This window comes from Pteropus vampyrus, unplaced genomic scaffold (genome assembly GCF_000151845.1).
Source record: "Pteropus vampyrus isolate Shadow unplaced genomic scaffold, Pvam_2.0 Scaffold276, whole genome shotgun sequence".
In the NCBI taxonomy this organism is placed as follows: domain Eukaryota; kingdom Metazoa; phylum Chordata; class Mammalia; order Chiroptera; family Pteropodidae; genus Pteropus; species Pteropus vampyrus.
The window spans coordinates 596,053-618,842 of record NW_011889057.1 but is presented as its reverse complement, the minus strand read 5'-3'; the positions used below and the strand labels follow the sequence as shown (position 1 = coordinate 618,842).

At 36.4% G+C, this 22,790-nt stretch overlaps 1 protein-coding gene across 3 annotated transcripts in view; it reads left to right on the top strand.

Moving 5' to 3' along the window:
• Positions 1–22,790, top strand: part of RBMS2 (RNA binding motif single stranded interacting protein 2) — a 50,289-nt gene that overhangs the window by 8,590 nt on the left and 18,909 nt on the right. For all 3 annotated transcript variants that reach the window (XM_011375645.2, XM_023520798.1, XM_011375643.2), the window contains 4 exons: positions 14,283–14,449; positions 18,328–18,386; positions 19,272–19,363; positions 20,758–20,915. In XM_011375645.2, the coding sequence (XP_011373947.1) occupies positions 14,283–14,449; positions 18,328–18,386; positions 19,272–19,363; positions 20,758–20,915 (476 nt within the window). The remainder of the gene's footprint in view (positions 1–14,282; positions 14,450–18,327; positions 18,387–19,271; positions 19,364–20,757; positions 20,916–22,790) is intronic.

Genomic DNA, 22,790 nt, shown 5'->3' with positions numbered 1-22,790 from the left:
GGGGGAGGAGGATGGTTGGGGGCAATGGGAGTGACTGATAATGAGTATTGGGTTTCTTTTGGGGGTAATTAAAATGTTCTAAAATTGATTGTGGTAATAGTTGCACAACTCTGTGATCTAAATACCACTGAATTTATACTTTAAATGGGTTAATTACATGGTATGTAAATTATACCTCAGTAAAATTGTTATTAAAAAAAGATGGGGAGCAGAGAAATGAGGCAAAAGCTGGAACAGGATGGGGGTGGTGTTGACAGAATTTTCTTAAAGATGGAAGATATGGAAGCCAAAATGCAAAAAGAATCATGTTTTCCAAATATACATGTTCATAATTCTTTCCCTAATCCTTTTGTTTTTGTGCCTTATCTATTCAGCCTTGGATCCCTTTTTTTGTTGTCACTTCTTTTTGGAATGGCCTTTCTATTCCTTTGTTCACTCCACCCACATTCATTAAACAGTTCCAGCATGCTAGCCTTGAGGCTAAGGTATTATTGTGGCCCTTTAAGAACTCACAGTCAAAATTGTCTTTCAAAACCCTCCTTATCCTTTTAAGTTCAGCTGGAATGTTACCTCTTCTATAAAGCTTCTCCAAATCCCTCCACCTCCCAGCCTCAAAGGGATCTTTTTTCTGTGCCTCCATATTATTTTGTACTTCATATATGGTATTTATATAACTTTGCATTATATGGGAATCATATAGGTGATTGTCTTACCTTTATTGCTGGACTGTAAACTCTGTAAAGATTATTTGGATTATTAACCCCCAGAACATCTGACATAACATCTTAAGCATATCTAGTAGATGCTTTAAAGATATATCCTAATAAATGTAATTCAGCTAATGTTAGGCATTAAATTAAGGTTAAGCAAAGGAAAGCAGTGTCGTGTTCTGTACAAATTGTGAAATATGAAGTTTAGGGAGATCTGAACTTAAATATGGCTTTTGTCACTTATTAGCTGTGTGACCTACTTCCAAGTTACTTAGGCATTCTGACCTTGAGTTCTTCATCTTCAAGTATTGATACACGTTGTTAGATTATTTTGAGGATCGATAATATTTATATTTGTAATCAGGTATCAGCATGTAAATAGACTGTTATTTCTTTTATCAAAAAAAACTTTTTACTGATACCACCTCCTGCTGCTGCCTCATTTCTCTTTACCCCTTTACAGCAAAATATCTTGAAAGAGTTGTTTATTTGAGTGTATGTACTTTGTATCTCCAGTTTATTTCTTTTTATTATTTTTTATGTTATTATCTTTAATATATTATTCAAAACTACAAAATATTACATCTAATTATAAAACATAAGAGGAAGACATGTAAACCCACCTTCCAGTTCAAGAACTAGAATCATTGCTTATAAATTGCATGTAATTATATGTTTCTCCCCATCCCATCTCCTACCTCCCCTTCAGAGGTAACCACTCTCCTAAATTTTATATTTATCATTCTATTGCTTTTCTAAAAAATATAGTTTAAAATCATGCTTAATTTGCTTGTATACATTGTTCTAATGTTATGTAACTAATTGTTACAGTTAATATTATATTTTTATATATAACATAATATAATAATATAATAGAAATTTTACAGATGAGAAAAAATGAGGTACAGAGAATTTGATAATCACATTACTAGTGAATACCCTAGCTGGGATTTGAGCCTAAATAGTTTGGCTCCTAATCTGTCCTCTCTACCACTACCATATTGCCTTATTGCAATACATGGTCTTCTGGGGCCTTTTTTTTCCACTCAATATTACATTTCATGATTGATTCATAGCTGTGGTTTATTCATTTTCAAGCCACATAATATTTCATTTTGTGAATATACCATAATTTATCCATTCACCTGCCAATGACTTTTTGGATTGTTTACAGAGTTGTTTGTTTGTTTTTGTTATTCCTAGCAATGCTGCTCTGAATGTTCTCATATATGTGATACCTTTGTTTAATTTGAGTTTATATCTACAAGTAGGATTGCTGAGTCATAAGGTATGTGAATGTTTGCCTTTAGGAGATTTGCTTTCTAAGTGTACCTAAATTTCTTTCTGAGTATACCAAACCTTTTTTCCATCACCAATGTGTAAATTTTACTGTAGATTCACATCCTTCCTACTTGTTGATAATGTCAGACCCCTCTCATTCTCTCTTAAATTCAATCTAATTAAGCTTTTACCTCACCGCTCCACCAAAACTGCTCTTATGAAGGTATGCAATAACTTTCATATTCTTGAACAGTCAGTTCTTAGCCCTCTTTGTACTTAACCTATTTTCAACACTTGACACAGTTGACCATGCTATTCCTTGAAATACTTTATTTGTTTTACAGAACACCACACTCTCCTGTTCCTCTAGTATCTATGGCCTTTCCTCTTCAGGCTCCTTTACTGTTTCCTCCTAATTTTCCTCATCTCTAACCCTTATAGTTCCTCAGGACCAAGTCTTTGAGTTTCTTTTCTGTCTACACTTCTCCCTTCATAATTTTATTCAGTCTCATAGCTTTTAAAATATCACCCAGATGATGACAACTCTCAAATTATATTTCCGACCTGGACTGCCCTCCTGCATTCCAGATTCATATGTCTAACGTCACACTTGACACCTCCACTTAGATGTATATTAGATATTTCAAATTTAACACGTTTAGAAGAGTTCCTGCTTGCTTTCTGCTTCCCTGCCCTGCCTGTCTTCTCCATCTTAATAAATGGTAGCTTCATTCTTCCTGCACTCAGGCTAAAAAGCTTGACTTATTGTTGACTCTCCTCTTTCTTTTACAGCCCCATATCTAATAGCATAATAATAGTACTTACTTTATTGGACTGTTATAATTAATGACTGGAACATAGTAAATGATCACTGAAGTTAGATAATAATTAAAATTACCCATGGAAGATATAATTCCATTCTGTTTATTCCTATTTTCATATAAATAAGCTTATAGTTTCTCCCATCTTAAAAAAAAAAAAACAAAAACAAACCTGCTTTAATCCTATGTGTTCTGCCAGTTACTGTCCCATTTTTCTGACCTCTTACATGATCAAACTTCTTGAAAGAGTAGTTCCTATAGAGTCTCTACTTCCTTACCTTCCATTCTCTTTTTCTTAGTACTGTATTTGTTATTTTATTTTTAACTGTGGTAAAATATACATTATATAAAATTTGCCATTGTTTTCCATTTTTAAGTGTACGGTATAGTAGTATTAAGTACATTTATTTACATTGTGATGCAACCAATCTCCAGAAATCTTTTCACTTTGCAAAACTGAAAGTCCAAATCCATTATTAAACAACTCTCTATTCTCCTCCCTTCCCCCGCAACCTCTGGCAACCCGTTCTACTTTCTGTCTCTATGAATTCTCTAACTATTTCATATAAGTAGAACCATACAGTATTTGTCTTTTTGTGATTGACTTATTTTACTTAGCATAATGTCTTCAGGTTTCATCCATGTTGGTACACGTGTCAGAACTTCCTTGCTTTGTAAGGCTGAATAATATTCTGTCGTATGTATATACCATATTTTGTTTATTAATTCATCTGTGAGGGACACTTGGGTTGCTTCTGTCTTTTGGCTGTAATGAATAATATTGCTATGAACATGGGTGTACAAATATCTTTCAAGACTCTCTTTTCAGTTCTTTTGGATATATTCCCAGTGGTAGAATTGCTGGATCATATGGTAATTCTATTTTTAATTTTCTGAGGAATCACCATATATTTTTTTTCCATAGCGGCTGTACCATTTTACATTACTACCAACAATGCCCAAGGGTTCTGATTTCTCCACATTCTTGCCAACACTTATTTTCTGGGTTTTTTTTTTTTTCTGATAGAAGCCATTCTAATGGGTGTGAGGTGATATCTCTTTGTAGTTTTGATTTGCATTTCTCTAATGATTAGTGATGTTGAGCATCTTTTTATGTACTTGATGACTATATATCTTATTTGGATAAATGTCTATTTAAGGCCTTTGCCCATTTTTGTAATGGATTGTTTATTTTTTGTTGTTAAGTTATAGGAGTTCTTTATATATTCTGAATAATAACTCTAGCCAGATATATGATTTGCAAATATTTTTTCCCATTCTGTAGGCTGCTTTTTTACCTTTGATTGTGTCCTTTGAAGTATACAAGTTTTTAATTTTGATATAGTTCAGTTTATCTATTTGAAACTGTCAAATCCAATTTCATGAAGCTTTTCTCCTATGTTTTCTTCCAAGAGTTTTATAGTTTTAGCACTTATATTTAGGCCTTTGGTCCATTTTGAGTTAATTTTTGTACATAGTGTAAGGTAAGGGTCCAATTTCATTCTTTTGCAGGTGGATATCCGGTTTTCCTAATACAATTTGTTGAAAAAACTGTTCTTTCCCCCTTGAATGGGGAAATAAATAATTCCTAAGTTTTAAATTGTGCACCATTCTTAATAGCATGATGAAATCTCATGTGAATCATCTCTTTGTCCAGTGTATCCACACCATTTATGCTATCTTCCCATTACTCACTTAGTAGGCCTCTTAGTTATCACCAGATCGACTATCTCATATCCCAGTGCTTGTATTCAAGTAACTCGTATTTTACTCAATAATGGCCCCAAAATGCAAGAGTAGTGATGCTGGTACTTTAGATAAGCCAAAGAGAAGCCATGAAGTGCTTTCCTTACGTGAAAAAGTGAAAGTTCTCTACTTAATAAGAAAAAAAATTGTATGCTGAGCTTGCTAAGATCTATGGTAAGAACGAATCTTCTAGCTGTAAAATTGTGAAGAAGGAAAAAGAAATTTATGCTAGTTTTGCTATTGTACCTCAAACTACAAAAGTTACAGCCACAGTGTGTGTTAAGTGCTTAGTTAAGGTGGAAAAGGCATTAAATTTGTGGGTGGAAGACCTAAACAGAAAATGTGTCCTGATTGATTACAACGTTGCACGAGAAAGCATTGAGCCTATACCAAGATTTCAGCAAGGAATGCCCTGAAACAAGTGACACTACAAGTAAGGGATGGTTACACAGGTTTGGGAGTAGATTTGGACTGAAAAATATAAAAATTATTGGAGAGACAGAGAGAGGCCACATTCACATAACTTTTATTGCAGTATATTCTTATAATTATTCTATTTTATTGTTATTGTTAATCTCTTACTATGCTTAATTTATAAATTAAATTTTATAATAGGTATGAACGTATAGGAAAAAATCATACTATATATAGCGTTGAGTATTATCCACGGTTTCAGGTATCCATTAGGATTTTGGAGTGTATCTCCTGCAGATAAAAGGAGGATTACTGTATTTTCTGTTGTTTAATCTTTTATTTTTCTTTCTGGGACATTTCCGTTATTGTCTGTTTATCTTCTAGCCCTTATGGATATTTTTTATATCTGCTATCATATTTTTAATTTCCAAGAACTATTTTTTTGTCTCTGTATGTTCCTTTTTTATTTAATTTTGTTTTTCCTTCATAGCTGAAATTTTTTTTGTTAAAATTTCTTGAGACTTTTAATTATTATTACGTTTTCTTCTGTCTTGTCTCTTTCTTTTGAGTTCCTTTTTTGGTTTTCTGTTTGTTTTCGTCATTGACTTCAAAGGTTTTCCTTAAATGCCTCATGATTTTTGGCTATTAGATTAAGTGGAAGGCATTTAAAAACCAAGTGGAAAATCTTACCAAATGGTGGACTTCACTATAGGTAATCTAGCTGTTCCACAGAGAGAGACCTGAATGTCATCATTTATAGAGCTTTTCTATTGGGCTGGTCAGTTTCCTCAGAGAGAAATCCTCCAATCTCCTAGGAGGGATGGGGTTGGAGAAATGGCTGTGAGTGTTACTTAATCCCCATGTTTTCAGTTTACTACTTTTCCCACTCAGCTTAGAAGGTATGAATCCAGAGTCCCTCTGGTACATTCTCCCCAAAGAATCAACTAGTTTTCTTCTGGAGTAGAGGTGGAAGTAAGGCAGTGGTAGCCTGATTGTGTGGCTAACACCCCTGTCTTTTTAGGTACTTGTCTCTAATTTCTGAGCCTTTCTAGAATTTTAGAGGAGACTCACCTTTCTTCTTGTTTTCTTCCTATTAGGTTTCAGCTTTCTTTGCTCTTCTGTTATGTATCATTTATACATCTGGTGTTCAGCTTCTAAAATGTTGAGATCTGTTATCTGTTTTCTTTGTCTTTTTTGATACCTCTATAATAATTTTAGTGGGTTCTGGGAGTCTTTAGAGATAATTACATATATTAATTCAAAATCTTCTATTCACTTTTCATCCCCCTCCAATCTGGCTTCTGCCTGCATCCCACTAAAACAGGTCATTACAGCCATCAGGTACTTCTTTTCCCCCCAGTTTTACTGAGATACAATTTATATATAACATTATATAAGTTTAAGGTGTTACAACATGATGATTTGATACACGAATATATTTTGAAATGTTTACCACACTAAGGTTAGTTAGCACATCCTTCATTTCATATAATTACCATTTTGATGTTGTTATAGTGAGCACATTAAGACTTTACTATCCTAGCAACTTTAAAGTATACAATACAGTATTATTAACTATAATCACCATGTCGTACATTAGATCCCTGGAACTTATTCATCTTATAACTGGAAGTTCGTACCCTTTGAACAACATCTCCTCTTTTCCCCAACCCCATGGCCCTTGGCAACCATTATTCTACTCTGTTTCTATGAGTTTGATGTTTTTGGATTCCACGTGTAAATGAGACCATACGGTATCTTTCTAATGTATTTCACTTAACATAATGCCCTCCAAATCCATCCATGTTGTTGCAAATGGCAGAATTTCCTTCTTTTTCATGTCAGTATAATATTCCATTATATATACATATATATATGCACACACACACACACACACACACACACACACACACACACCACATTTTCTTTATGTACTCGTCCATTAGTGGACACTTAGGTTGTTTCCATGTCTTGGCTATTGTGAATAATACCGCAATGAACATGGGAGTGCAGATATCTCTTTGAGATAGTGATTTCAATTCCTTTGGATATATATCCAGAAGTGGAATTGCTGGATCTAACGAAGTTCTATTTTAAATTTTTTGAGGAACCTCCATACTGTTTTTCATAGTAGCTGTTCCAATTTTACATTTCCACCAAGAGTGCACCAGGGTTCCCTTTTTTCCACATCCTTGCCAGCATTTGTTATTTCTTGTTATTTTGTTGTCGTTGTTGTTGTTGTTGTTTTATAACAGTCATTCTAACAGGTATAAGGTGGTATCTCATTGTGGTTTTGATTTGCATTTCCTTAATGATTAGTTATGTTAAGCACTTTTCATATACCTTTTGGCCAGTTTTATGTTTTCTTTGGAAAAATGTCAATTCAAATCTGCTCATTTTTAAATTGGATTCTTCTTCTTCTTTTTTTTTGCTATTGAGTTTTATGAGTTTCTTATATATTTTGGATATAAACTACTCATCAAATACATGATTCGAAAATATTCTCTCCCATTCTGTAGACTACCTTTTCATTTTTGTTATTGTTTCTTTTGCTGTGCAGAGGCTTTTTAGTTTGATGTGGTCTCACTTGTTGATTTTTGCTTTTGTTGCTTCTGCTTTTGGTGTCATATCTAAAAAATTATTGCCTAGATTGATGTCAAGGAACTTTTTCAGTTTTCTTCTAGGAGTTTTATGGTTTCAGGTCTTACGTGTAAGTCTTTAATCCATTTCAAGTTAATTTTTGTGAGTGATGTAAGATAGGGGTCCAATTTCATTCTTTTGTGTGTAGATATCCAGCTTTCCTAGCATAGTTTATTGATGAGAATATTTCTTTCCCCATTGACTGTTCTTGGCTCTCTTGTCAAATATTAGTTCACCATATATGTGGGTTTATTTCTGGTTTCTTGATTCTGTCGAATCGATCTGTGTTTATTTTTATTCCTGTACCATACTGTTTTGATTACTATGGCTTTGCAATGTAGTTTGAAATCAGGATGTGTGATGCCTCCAGCTTTGCTCTTTCTCAAGATTGCTTTGGCTATTTGGGGTCATTAGTGGTTCCATATGAATTTTAGTATTGTTTTTCTATTTCTGTGAAAAATGCCATTTGAATTTTGATAGATATTGCATTGAATCTGTAGATGGCTTTGGGTAGTATAGACATTTTAACATTAACTCTTCTGATCCATGAACATGGGATATCTTTCCATTTACTTGTCTCTCCTTCCATTTCTTTTTTAGCAATGTTTTGTAGTTTTCAATGTACAACTCTTTTGCCTCATTGTTTAATTTATTCCTAAGTATTTTATTGTTTTTGATGCTATTATAAATAAAATTGTTCTTTTTTTTTCAGGTAATATATAGAAATGCAATTGATTTCATTGTAAGTGTATAGAAATGCAACTGATTTTTGTTTGTTTATTATGTATCCTGAAACTTTACTGAATTCGTTTATAGGTCTCACACTTTTTTGGTGGCATCTTCAGGATTTTCTGTATACAAGATCATGTCATCAGCAAACAGATCATTTTACTTTTTCCTTTTTGATTTGGATGACTTTTTTCTTTCTTTCTTTTTCTTTTTTTTTTTTTTTTTTTTTGCCAAATTGCTCTGGTTAGGACTTCCAGTACTATTTTGAATAGGAGTGGTCAGAGTGAGCACCCTTGTCTTGTTCCTGATTGACGAAAAGCTTTCAACCTGTTACCATTGAGTATGATATTAGCTGTGGGCTTGTCATATATTACCTTAATTATGTTGAGATATGTCCCTTCTATGCCCAATTTGTTGAGCATTTTTATCATGAAAGAATGTTGAATTTTGTCAGTTGCTCTTTCTGCACTTATTGAGATGATCAGATGATTTTTGTCTTTTGATCTTTTAATGTGGTGTGTCATATTTATTGATTTGTGTATGTTGAACCATCCTTGCATTCCCAGGGATAAATCTGACTTGATCATGGTGCATGATCTTTTTATGTACTGTTGAATTTGTTTGCTAGTATTTTGTTGAGAATTTTTTCGTCTGTGTTCATCAGGGATTTTGGTCTGTTTTTTTCTTGTAGTGTCCTTACATGGCTTTGGTATCTGGGTGATGCTGGCCTTGTAAAATAAGTGGGAGTGTTCCCACCTCTTCAGTTTTTTGGAAGAGTTTGAGAAGAATTTGTATTAAATCTCCTTTAGATGTTTGGTAGAATTCTCCTGTGAAACTGTCTGGTCCTGGGTTTGTCATATATGGCCTTTATTATATTGTTGGGAAGTGTTTGATTGGTGATTCAGTCTTCTGTTACTAATCTATTCAGATTTTCTATTTTTTCATGGTTAAGACTTGGTAGATTGTTTAGGAATTTATTTAATGTTCTATTTTTTCATGGTTAAGACTTGGTAGATTGTTTAGGAATTTATTTAATTTGATGATGTGTAATTATTCATAGCAATCTCTTATGGTTCTTTGTATTTCTGTGGTATCAGTTGTAATATTTCTTCTTTCATTTATAATTTTATTAGAGTCCTCTCTTTTCCTTGGAAAGTCTAGCTAAAGGTTTGTCAATTTTGTTTATCTTTTGAAATAACAAACACTTAGTTTTGTTGATCTTCTCTATTGTTTTTCTATTCTCTATTTCTGCTTTGATGTTTCTCTCCTTTTTCTTGCTAACTTTGGGCTTAATTTGGTCTTCTTTTTCTAGTTCCAGTTCCTTGAGGTTGTCTATTTGAGATATTTTCTTCATGTTTCTTACCGCTATTAAATTCCCCCTTAAAACTGCTTTTGCTGCATCCGTAAGTTTTGGTATGTTGCGTTTCCATTTTTGTTTGTTTGAAGATATTTTGTTATTTCACCTTTGACCCATAAGTTGTTCAGGAGTGTGTTGTTTAATTTCCACATATTTGCAAATTTTCCAGTTTTCCTCCTGTTATTGATTTCTAGTTTTATACCATTTTGTTCATAAAAGATACTTGGTATCTTAAATTTGCTGAGACTTGTTTTGTGACCCAACATGAGTGTTATCCTGGAGAATGTTCCCTGTGCACTTGAGAAAAATGTGTATTCTGTTGCTTTTAGATGGAATGTTCTTTTAGGTCTATTTGGTCTAAAGCATAGTTCAAGTCCAATATTTATATATTGATTTTTTTTGTCTGGGTGATTTATCCATTGTGGAAAGAGGGATATTGAAGTCCTCTACTATTATTGTATTGTAGCTCTGTTAGTATTTGCTTAATCTATCTATGTGCTCTGATAGTGGATGTATATATGATTATGATTGTTATACCGCCTTGACGAATTGACTCCTTTATCATTATATAACAACCTTCTTTGTCTCTTGTTCCAGTTTTTCACTTAAAGTCTATTTTTTTTCTGATATAAGTATAGTTATCCTTGCTCTCTTTTGGTTTTCATGTGCATGGAATATCTTTTACCAACTTTTACTTTGTTCCTATTTGTGTCCTTGTAGCTGGAGTGAATCTTCTCTAGGCAGCATATAGTTTGATCTTGTTTTTTATCCATTCAGCCACTCTGTGCTTTTTGATTGGAGAACTTAATCCATTTACATTTAAAGTTATTATTACTAAATAAGGACTTATTATTTCCATCTTTTTAATTGTTTTCTGGCTGTTTTATAGTTCCTTTTCTCCTCTCTTGCTGTCTTCCTTTGTGAATTGACAATTTTATTTCCTTTCTTCTTCTCTTGCTGTCTTCCTTTATGAATTGATGATTTTCCATAGTGGTATACAGGCATACTTTGTTTTATTGTGTTTTGCTTTATTGTGCTTCCCAGATATTGTATTTTTTTACAGATTGAAGGTTTGTGGCAACCATATATCAAGCAAGTCTACTGGGCCATTTTTCCAACAGCGTTTGCTCACTTCATGTCTCTGTTCCTTTTTGGTAATTCTTGTAATATTTCAAACTTTTTAATTATTATTATATGTGTTATGATGATCTGTGATTAGTGATCTTCGATGTTACTATTGTAATTGTTTGAAGATGCCACAAACTACACTCATATATAAGACAGCAAACTTAATTGATAAATGTTGTATATGTTCTGACTGTTCCACTGACCACCCATTCTCCTATCTCTCTCTCTTTCCTTTGTCCTCCCTATTCCCTGAGATATACAATAGTGAAATTAGGCCAATTAATAACCCTACAATGGCCTCAAAATGTCCAAGTGACAGGAAGAGTTGTAAATCTCTCATTTTAAATCAAAAGGTAAAAATGATTTGGCTTAGTGAGGGAGGTGTGTCAAAAGCTGAAACAGGCTGAAAGCTAGGCTTCTTGCACCAACTTGTTAGCCAAGTTGTGAATACAAATTAAAAGTGCTACTTCAGTGAACATATGAATGATAAGACAGCAAAACAGCCTTATTGCCGATATGGAGAAAGTTTTAGTGTTCTGGATAGAATATCAAACCAGCCACGACATTCTCTTAAGCCAAAGCTTAATCTAGAGCAAGGCCATAACTCTCTTCAATACTGTGAAGACTGACACAGGTGAAGAGCTGTAGAAGAAAAGTTTGAAGCTAGCAGAGGTTGGTTCATGAAATTTAGGGAAAGAAGCTGTCTCCATAACACAAAAAGTACAAGGCGAAGCAACAAGTGCTGATGTAGAAGCTACAGCAAGTTATCCAGAAGGTCTAGCCATGATAATTAATTAAGGTCGCTACACTAAACAACAGATTTTCAATGTAGATGAAACAGCCCTATATTAGAAGAAGATGCCATCTAGGACTTTCCTAGCTAGAGAGAAGTCAATGCCTGGTTTCAAAGCTTCAAGGGACAGGTTAATTCTCTTGTTAGGGACTAATACAGCTGGTGACTTTGGAGTTGAAGCCAATGTTCACTTATCATTCCCCAAATCCTAGGGCCCTTAAGTAGATTTATGCTAAATTTACACTGCCCGTGCGCTATAAACAGAACAACAAAGCCTGAATAACAGCATATCTGTCTACAGTATAGTTTACTGAATATTTTAAGCCTACTGTTGAGACCTCCTGCACAGAAAAAAAAAGATTCCTTTCAAAATATTACTATTCATTAACAATTCACTCAAGAGCTCTGATGGAGATGTATGAGGAAATTAATGTTGTTTTCATGGCTACTAATACAACATTCATTCTGGAGCCTATGGGTCAAGGAGTAATTTTGACTTTCATGTCTTATTATTTAAGAAATATATTTTGTAAGTCTATATTGTTGCCATAGTTAGCGATTCCTCTGATGGACCTGGGCAAAATAAATTGAAAACCTTCTGGAAAGGATTTAGCATTCTCTGTGCCATTAAGAACATTTGTGATTAATGGTAAAAGTCAAAATATCAACATTAACAGGAGTTTGGAAGAAGTTGATTTCAACCCTTATGGATTACTTTGAGGGGTTTAAGACTTCAGTGGAGGAAGTAACTGCAGATGTGGTGGAAAAGCAAGAGAACTAGAATTAGAAACGAAGCCTGAAGATATGACTGAATTGCTGCAATCTCATGATAAACCTTTAATGGATGAGAAGTTGCTTCTTATGGATGAGCAAAGAAAGTGTTTTCTCAAGATGGAATCTACTCCTTTGAGATGCTGTGAAGATTGTTGAAATGACAACGGGAGTTTAGAATGTTACATTTAGTTGATACAGCAGCAGCAGGGTTTGAGAGGATTGACTCCAATTTTGAAACAAGTTCTACTGTGAGTAAAATGCTATCAAACAACATTACATATTACAGAAAATCATTTGTAGAAGGGTCGGTTGATGCGGCAAACTACATTGTTGTCTTATTTTAAGAAATTGTCACAACCATCTTAAACTTCATTAACCACCACCTTGGTCAGTCGGTAGCTATCAACATTGAGGCAAGACCCTCCTCCAGCAAAAAGATTACAGCTCACTGAAGGTTCGGATGATGGTTAGCATTTCTTAGCAACAAAGTATTTTTTAACTAAGATATGTACAGTACATTATTTTTTTTTAAGACATAATGCTATTGCACCCTTAATATACTATAGTGTAAATGTAACTTTTATATGCACTGGGAAACCAAAAAATTTGTGACTCACTTTATTATGATATTCATTTTATTATGGTGGTCTAGAACCAAACCTGCGATATCTCTGAGGTATGCCTGTACTGATACGGATAGGGAAATACCTGCATCAACATATTTTCTAAAGATCGGAGGCATGAACTGTAAGAGGCACATTTCACATTAATTAAGATTCTGTGGAAGGAAAATTTTCCCTCTTTGATATTCGTGGTTCTCTTTTCCTTCTCTTACTAATCTAATTCCTCACCATCACCACCACCAAAAAGAAAGGACGTGGTGGGGCAGGGGAGGAACCTGGAGATGAAACTGGCATTTAAAGTAATTTCAGATAGATTTATACTATCAAGTGCTTTCAGCCAAGGGAGAACTGGAATATTAGTGTGATATAGTAAAATGCACTCTATTACAGATAATTATGCAAATTTAGAATATTATGAACCAAATATAGATGTGAACACTAAAAGCCTGATTTGAGCATAAGGATATAAAATATTCCGTGAAGGGATAGATCCATGTTCCAGCCAGCCTGGTATTTTGTCTCTAACAGAAGTATCTAAAAAATGTTTAGCAGAGTCTGATTGCCTGCCCTTGTATCAATAATGAAAAATTAGAGATGTTTCACCCCCAATCTTGGATTTCCTTAACCATAATATATCTATTGCTAATTTATTTAAACCTTTAAAACTTGTAAATGATTTATGACTAAGCGCCTATTAGTATTGTAAAAAACTTCATTTTTTTAATTAGCTGACATGGTAATTAGTATTTTATTTTATTTACCTAAGTTTACAATAATTTCAAGTTCCTGCAGGTATTTTGCAGTTATCATATTTTACAGTTTTGTAAATAATCTATGTTCAATTTATTTATGTTTCATGATTTGCTAAATTTTTATTATTTCCTCTTCATCATTTTTGAGTGGAATCTAGATTTTATAAGTCCTGTCTCAGTTTACTTAAGAGGCATACATTGTGTTCTCTAGCATCTGTGTGATAAAAACATTCCACTATAACAAAGTACCTTTAAAAAAAACATTTAACAAGCTTATTTTGGCCTCTCGTTATACTGTTGAAAGATAGGTAGGACAGTTATGTATTTACTTATTCTATGGCAGAGAGGAATTCCTTTAGGTTTTTTTTTTTTTTTTTTTTTTTTAAGCTCTCCTATCGAGTTCATTGCTGTTAAAGTTTGGAGTCATCCTTTCCAAGGGACCAGGGTCTTTCTCACTCTCCAGCATCTATATATATAGGTCTTTTGATCTTCTGTTCCTTGTGTCTCCCTGCAGGCATATGTGTCATTATCTCAGCAGATGGCACCACCTAGTCCAAGCAGCAGTACCCCTAATAGTAGCAATGGGAACAATGGCAATGACCAGCTGAGCAAAACCAACCTCTACATCCGGGGGTTGCAGCCAGGCACTACTGACCAGGACCTTGTCAAGTTGTGTCAGTCGTAAGTTGGGGTATGTGTGGGTAGGCTTCCAGGGACAATACAGATTTGGTGATGCCAGTTTCTTGCCAGATACTCTTATCCTGAAATGCGATATTATTCTGCATAGTCATGAGGTTTCTCAACAGCCCCTCTTAAAGAAATTCTACCTGTTACTAATATATAAAACCTTTGTGTGTTCTTCTGAGGAAAGCCTAGATAGGGCTGGCCTTCGAAGCCTGGTATATGATTTTGTTTCCAGCAGGTATCTAGAATTGATGGTCTTAGTGGAAAGATTCCTATTCTTACATCTTGAAGAGAAATGTTCAGTTTCTCCAAAGATATTGATTATAAGGCAGTGAGAACTGGCAGTGGGGCTAGAAGAAAGTGGGACTAGCCAATTGAATTATATACTTACTTAGAAGATTTTCTGCTGCTAGAGATAGTCACAGTGAACCAGAGGAGTCCTCAAATTAGTAGATAAAGAAGAAGGTGGAGAAAGAGGCTGTTTACTCTGCATCTTCCTTTAAAGACTTTTGGGGTTCTTTAGAGTAGTTTTGAGTCATGAGGTGAAGAAAACTACTGTGGAATTAGCTCATTTAGGAATGCTTGAAAAATTGCAAGGGTGCAGAAATGCTAGCTCAATTCCATTTGGCAGAAAAATATGTGTTTCAAATAAGATAGTTGGGGGAATGATTAGAGGAAAAAGTCTGGGGTGGGATGGGGACATTAATGGAGAGAAGGAAAATTGAATTTGGGTAAGTGAATGGTAGAAAGAGATAGAAATGGGAACCTTAGACTATAAATTTACCATCTTTTAAAACTTTTGAAGTATAACAAGTGTACATAAAGTGCACAAATCATAAGTATATATACAACAGTGAGTGTTCACAAGGTGAATACACCCTTGTTATCAGATAAAGAAATAGAACATTACCAGCTCTTCAGAAGTCTGCCTCTCAGTTCCTATCTCCTCCCCATCCCCAAAGGCACCTACTTGAATGTGAATAGTGCTGCTATGAACTTGAACATGTCTTTTGGTGTATGTGTGTACACATTTATATTGGGTATATACCTAGGTGTAAAGTTGCTGACTCAGGATATACATTTGTCCAGTTTGTAAATACTGCTAAATAATTTTTCTGAAGTGGTTAAAGTAATTGACACTCCCATAACAGTATATATAAATTTCGGTGTTTCAAATCCTGGAGAGGCAGAACATTTTGCCCCAAAATTTAGTTGTATGAGGTATCAGATGTACTCTATGAACCCCATACTCTTCTGAAGTAGTGGTTTGGTCCATGCAAATCATATGGATTTTGCTAGCACCAGGCTACACAAACCCAATCTCTGAAGGCTAGATGTATATATAAAACTGGTTCTTTTACCACAGCTTACCTTGCTAGAAAAGTATTTCAGTGGACCTTAGTTTAGGACTAGTAATGTTTGGAGGGAATGGGAATTGGCAGAAATGTTGGTTTATGAGGGAAAAGAGTTTCATATCAATCTAGTTCCTTGATTTTTATACTCCGTGTTTCTTGTCCTAAATATGATGTGCTACAAAAATCTTCTCACTCCACAAGACGGAGAAAAAACTCAACTCTATTTTACTATACTTTTAGACATTCATTTTGCCCTTTTCCAACTGTTGCCTTATTTTCTGCTGTGTGAGAATAGTCAGAGTCAGCATGTAGGATGGAAGTAAGGAGCCCAATAGGGGACTGTGGAGAAGTAGGAATGAGGCAGGAAGAGAATAGGGGGGCTAGATGAGTGATGCTGAAAGGGAGGCTGAGAAGAGCAGGTGGTAGAACTCTCATGATGCTTTGAGCTGGGAGTTAATCTTTCTAGGAAGGATGTTTTCTATGCATAGAAGGACTTCCTGCCTTTGTCCCAGTTGTCTCTCTCTGGGTCGTAGGGGAAGTAAAAGTTGCTGGATCCTAAGCCATGGTGGGCAGGAAGGAGAGGTATGGAGTCTGGGGCTGGAACTCCTGGTACTCTTGGAGGGGCTCCTTCCTCTGAGGAGGAAGCGGCAGTGACCCAGCTGTTGCCAGCTGCTGTGGAAGTTCTGAACTTAGTCTCAGGCTGCTCAGACCACAGCAAGCTCCACCCTGGGGCCTTGACAGGGATCGCAGCATGTGTGTCCTCTGGCCTAGAGTCTCATGAATCCCCTTCCTTTGCCTAAATTTGGGAAAGAATCCAAGTATGTAGCCCTACATCCACGTCTCTCCCACCCTTTTTAATGTGTTCTTTTCCCAGCCTCCAGGGCGTAGCTTCGCTTATTCTCTCTAATCCATTGGGTCACAGAAACCCCACTACAAAGTTATTGAGAGGCCTCCAAGGAGTGAAACAAATATATCAATCATCCTATGTTTTTTAGGGATGAGAGGTAAGGTAGGAAAAAAATGCTTATTTGGGGTATTGGTCTCAAATTCAGGCCCTGCCAACTGTTTTCAGTTCAATTTTGTACTTTTGACTTTGTTAGTGATTTCTGTTCTGTCTCTTTAATATTTTCACCCTCCTGGAGTGGAATGTAGAGACTTCTTTCCAGTGGAACACTTTAAATATAATCCCTGACCTGTGATACTTCTCTGCTCAAGTTTGGGGAACTCCACATGACTCTGCTGGCAAAGTATAATTTTCAAAAAGTTGAAAAACATGACTCTCATACAAATATAAGTGAACACAGGCCAAAGATTTATTTTACTCATTAATGCGGAAAACAGTAGGATGGTAAAATAGGTTCAAAGAGCCATTTGAGGGATTAAGTATTTATAGGTACTGAGAAAAGAATGTTGGAATAAGATTGCTAGGTTACATATAAAACTGGTTCATATCCTATAGGACAATAAGATAGTAACCTTTGGGATTATCTTTTCTACTGGACAGAAATTAGTTGTATTTCTACTGGATAAAAATCTACAAGTTAACATGTATCACAAAGTCTGGGCCCTAATCAGTAGTAAATAGTAAGTCAAACAGAGAAATATCTTGCTAGCTAATGAAATATACCTTGAATGGGCCTTTTAGACAGTGTTCCAGAATGACACTGAAAGGACATGCAGTCTTCATTTTGCCTTGTTGTCAAGTTTTGGATAATTTCTTAACATTGTTGTTGCACCTGGTATTGTGCCCATTCCCCTCCTAATACACTCAAATCCTGACAATGAGAAATAGAAGTCTTAGAATACAGTAAAGCAGGAGACAGAGCCACTTGCAGTAGATTAAAGTTGAATGCCCTTACCATGTGATAGGCATTAGTGCTTTGTATTCATGAACTCATTTCATATTCCCAGCAATCCTATCTCTGTTTTAGAGATGGTGAGACTGAGGCACAGAAAATTTAAATGACTTATCCAAGATCACACATAGTGACAGAACCAGGATTTGAACAAAAGCAGTTGGGTTCAGGTTGACCTACTAGAGCCAATAGAGGGGTAGGGAATGGGGTGTCAGAGAAGAGAAATGTCTGTAGGTTTTTTCCACAAGAGGAATGATATTTGTCCAAAAAAAGATAGGTAATACTGAGGATTATTTTTAGGCCTCAAAGAATTCCAGGCCAAGCTCTGTCCTTACGCACCCTGCTATGTGGACATCACCAAGCTTCTTTCCTGAAAAGACAGTAGTCTCTTTCCAACTAGTCTTCTGAGTCTTAGTTGGAGAAAAAGAGAGAAATGTTTTGATATTGTAAGGAGTACTACAATTACTTATTTTTTATAGGCATCGTTGGGGAGTAGGTTTATATGATAAGTGTGACATTTAAATTGATTTCTTCTTCGTTTTTAAGATTTGAGTAGGATCAGTGAGGGTGGAGAAAGGGCATGGATTCATTCAGATGTCTCAGTCTCTGTCCTGTTCTAAATCCCTGCCCCCAGATTATCACTTCGTGTTTTTTTCTCTCTTAGCTATGGAAAGATTGTCTCCACTAAGGCCATACTGGACAAGACCACAAACAAATGCAAAGGTGAGAAAACAGCCGTCCTTGGTGATAGAGAGCAATTGCGAGTGAGGCCATTCCTTGTCTCTCTGCCTTTTACTGCTGAAAGTCCCTAGTACCCAAGGCTAGAGAGGAGTTTCTAAAGTTTTCAGACTTAGAAGAGCAGATATTTAGGCTCTTTGGTGACTAGATAGAGCTGAAAATGCTATTTTGGGAACCTGAGGTTAGAAGCCTGCACAGAGCCTTTGAATCCCTTGGGCTTTCTTTGGACCTCATGTTGCCTGAATTGGATGGCGGATATGGGCAGGTGAGATTATCTCTCCTTAGCAAAGCATTGTAAGGGCTTTTTGGTGTGTGTGTGTCGGGGGGGGGGGGGGGGGGGGGGGGGGGAGTGGGGGTGACTTGGTAGGTATTATTTTTTGTGAATGAATAGTTTTGCTGGGGTTTTGAGTAGTTCTAGCTGGGGATGGAAGAGTGGAAGGAGGTTAAAGGTATGTAGATTGGGTGGGAAGGGGCTTCTTCCAGCAGGTGGCTGGTTATCTGCAACGGAGAGGTTGTATTTCTTATATGCCTAGCGTTTTGGGGGCATGGCTAGAAAAAAGTAAAGCATTCTTTTAAATATGGAGTGGTGGGTACTGTGGATTACTGGAAGAGCCTAGTTCCTGAAACCTCAGATTTCTTAATGGGGAGAGAGAAAGGAAAGGACACCACAAAGACCTTGTTGCCCTTGACATTCACAGCTATAAAGTAGATCAAATCTCTCGGGGGCACATGGATAACCACCTGAAACCTCTTAATTTCTCTTTCTCCCTACTACTTCTACGACATGGATCATAACTCTTCCTCTGTCTCCTGAAAATCCTGGGCCTCCTACATTCCCCATCTCTTAGTGATGCTATTTCCCTGTTCCAGGTTATGGCTTTGTGGACTTCGACAGTCCTTCAGCCGCACAGAAAGCAGTAACAGCACTGAAAGCCAGTGGTGTACAGGCACAGATGGCAAAGGTAAGGGAATTACCTCATGTCTATTCTTCCAAGGAGTGGTTAGCACCAAAGTCCAGTTCAAGGCTTCCGGAGTGGTTAAAAATTGTGAAGTTGATGGACAAGGGCTATCTGCAGCGCTTTTCGACTGTGTCTGGGCCAGGGTCTCATTGAGCACCCCTTGGCTGCTAGAGGAAGGTGGTATTCAGAATCCGTGGCAGGTAGCTCTATCAACTCTTTCCTTTCATCAAGTATTATAAGCAGGCAAGAAGGTCAAGCGGCTTCTTCCCCTCCTCCTGTTGTTTCCCCATCCCTACCCTGGCTCTTCACTTCCCTACCAAACAGTAGTTTCGCAACATTCTCTGAAGAAGCCAGTTGTGGATCTCAGAAGTTCAAAACAATGCTCTCCACCACCCAACACTGTTCTCTGAGGGGTGGGGGTGGGGGTGGTTGTGTGTGTATAGGGGTGGGGGTGGGGAGCCACGGCAAGGAAGGAAACTGTCCCTTCTCAGATCTGTCTAGAGCTTTTATTTTCATCGAGACAAATAGGAAACTAGATGCTTTTCTCTCCCTTCTTTTAGGTGGGATTGTCTCCTTGCTTTTCTGAAGTCATTGTGAATGAATACTCTGTGTAAGCTAATGAGGCAGGTGTCAGCCTCCCTTTCTATAATGGTCAAAGAAAATGGAAGCATTGAAGGGAAAGGCAGAAGAGAGATTAAGGTTGCTGGTGACCCACAGTCTAGGGCAGAGGGACGGCTTAAATTCTTAAAAATACCGCTATGGGAATTTATAGCAATTGTGTACATACTGCCCACTGGAAGGGCTCTCTCACCTCTTCTTTCTGAAGAAAAGCCCTCTGACAGTGGAGTCTTCAGGGTTCCTATGAGACTAGAGCTTTCAGGGCTCCGTGGTGACTCAGTGAGCTATACATGTGTCTTAGTGCAGCCCCCAGCACGTTGCCTTCCTGTTCCCCTTCTCCCCTCTTCCTGCTTTCCCTCCATCAAGGAATGAACTGGCATTCCTACTCAGAAAAGTCTGCTGTGGCCGGAAGAGGGGGAAGGAGGATTACTCAAAACAATCCAGCCTCTGGGACAGGCTGTGGGGGGGTGGGGGGCGGGGGAGGGAGGAGTGCTGCTCTGCCTAGTTCTTAAAGAGACAGCCAAAACTTTATCAATGACTTGTATTATGGGCTTGTACAGTACTAGTAATAGTAAATCTTTTTTTTTTTTTGTGTGTGCCCGGAATCAATATACAACCCATGGTAATGGGATTAAGTGTTACAAATAGTTGTTAAGATTCTCTTTTATGTGGTACCCTTCCTGCTATCTCTTGTCTGAGATGTCATTTTGTGGATGGGGGCTGAAAATGGGAGAGGGATAAGAGATGTGAGCTTCATTTTCTCACTTTTATTTTCATAGCAACAGGAACAGGACCCCACAAATTTATACATATCAAACCTCCCACTGTCAATGGATGAGCAAGAATTGGAGGGAATGCTGAAGCCCTTTGGTCAGGTTATCTCCACTCGAATCCTTCGAGACACCAGCGGGACCAGCAGAGGGGTTGGCTTTGCAAGGTGAGGGATGCCACGAATGAGAAATGATGAGGTTAATAAAGAATGTTACTTAGAGAGTCAACAAAAACCCATGGTCTCCCCCACACACACAACGGACCAAACTATTGGCAAAAGCATTTGACAATATATCAAAAGTTCGTTTAATTATAGGTCACAATACTCACAAACGCATTCACCCCCAAATCTTTATCCTTTTCCTACTTCCTGCTACTCTAGCCTTTGTTCCTTTGATCCAGACCCAAACAGAATAAAACAATTCCATATCTTATTATAGTTTACTGAGTAGTTTCTCATCCTGTTATCTCATTTAATCATTACAACCACCCTGTAAATATATACATTAATTCTCCATTTTATAGGCAAAGAAACCAAAGTTCCCAATATGAAGTATTTTGCACAAGCTATCACAGGGGTAGGTGGTAGAGCTGAGCCCTAGTCCTCTGGCTTCAAGATCAGTTAGGAAGATTTGGTCTACCTTTTCAGATCTGTTGAGAGACTTAGATTCTAAGACCAACTCTGCCACTAACTGCCCATGTGATACCAGACCTTTATGAACCTTGGTTTACTCCGTGAAGTGGAGATGGATTTAGATGAGTGATTTTCTTAAGGTGTTTCCTAGAGCTGCGGAGCTCTCCCTGGTGTCTTCTTCCGGGCTTAGGTGTCATTGTTGTAGGGTATCAGCTTTCCCTAGCCCACTTAAGAAATGTTTCTGTTTTTATTTATCTTAAGATTTTGTTTGAAAGGAAATTCTGTTGCTTTTTTAAAAGTTTGAAAACTACTAGACTAAATACTCTAAAGATCCCTTTTTGTTCTCTAACCTCTTTTCTGGTCCAAGAACACTTCTTTATTCTGGAGTATTTCAGACTTTGGGAACTGGCAATAGGGCTTCTCTAGCCGACTCAATCTTGGTAGCACCACCTTCTGGCAATCTCCAGTATAACTGAAGGGGAGTTCCTAGGCTTGTGGTCATCACTTTTTTAGCTCTCATACTCTCTTGAAGCAGAGATTCCCAACCTTTTTCATCTCATAGCATCATAGTTGTCTCATTAGTTTTTTGCCCTAGACCAAAAGAACTACTTAACAGTTCAATTTATTAAGTAATTAAATGGTCTAAACAACTAAAAAAGTGTTCATATCTTAATTTTGTAGCTCCTTGAAAGAAATACATTAAAAGAAGATATTTTTATTTCATCCTTAAATAACTGTACTTATTATTGGGATGTGACCAGATGGACACCACACAACTTCCCAAACCTTGGAATCATATTGGACACTTACATCCTCATTTCCTGTTATGCATTGGTTTTCTTATGGTACTTGCCTGTTGTCATAGCAACCACTGAAAAACCAGTTTTGTAAAAAATAAGTTATCTAAAAAATAAGTTATCCAATATATTGTAGGGTGATCTGTTGTTGAAATGGTGAACTATTTAGACTTAGCTGCCCACACAGTATACAACATATGTTTCTATATTTTCTTCAGGAAGTTAAAATATCCTTTGCTGTGCTTCTGTAAGTTCATCGCAATGGCCCAGGATGTCTCAGAGCCCAGTCTGGGAACTATGGCTTTGAAGACTTGAAAAACTACGAAATTTCTTGCTAGTTTCTATGTTAATAACTACAGATTTTCTTCATACATTTAGATTCTTACTAAGTACGATTCTCAGCAAATTATAAACATTGATATTTTAAATCAAACTGTCACATTTTTAAATGTATCAAAATGAGATCTAAATGTCATAGCAATTTGACATACAAAATCATCCATTTTGAAAATACATAAGGCATTTAAAAAAATTCTTTGGTGATTATACACCAAAGCATTCTATGTAGAAAGCTAACAGGAAGCATTTTTTATTTTTGCTTATTTATTTA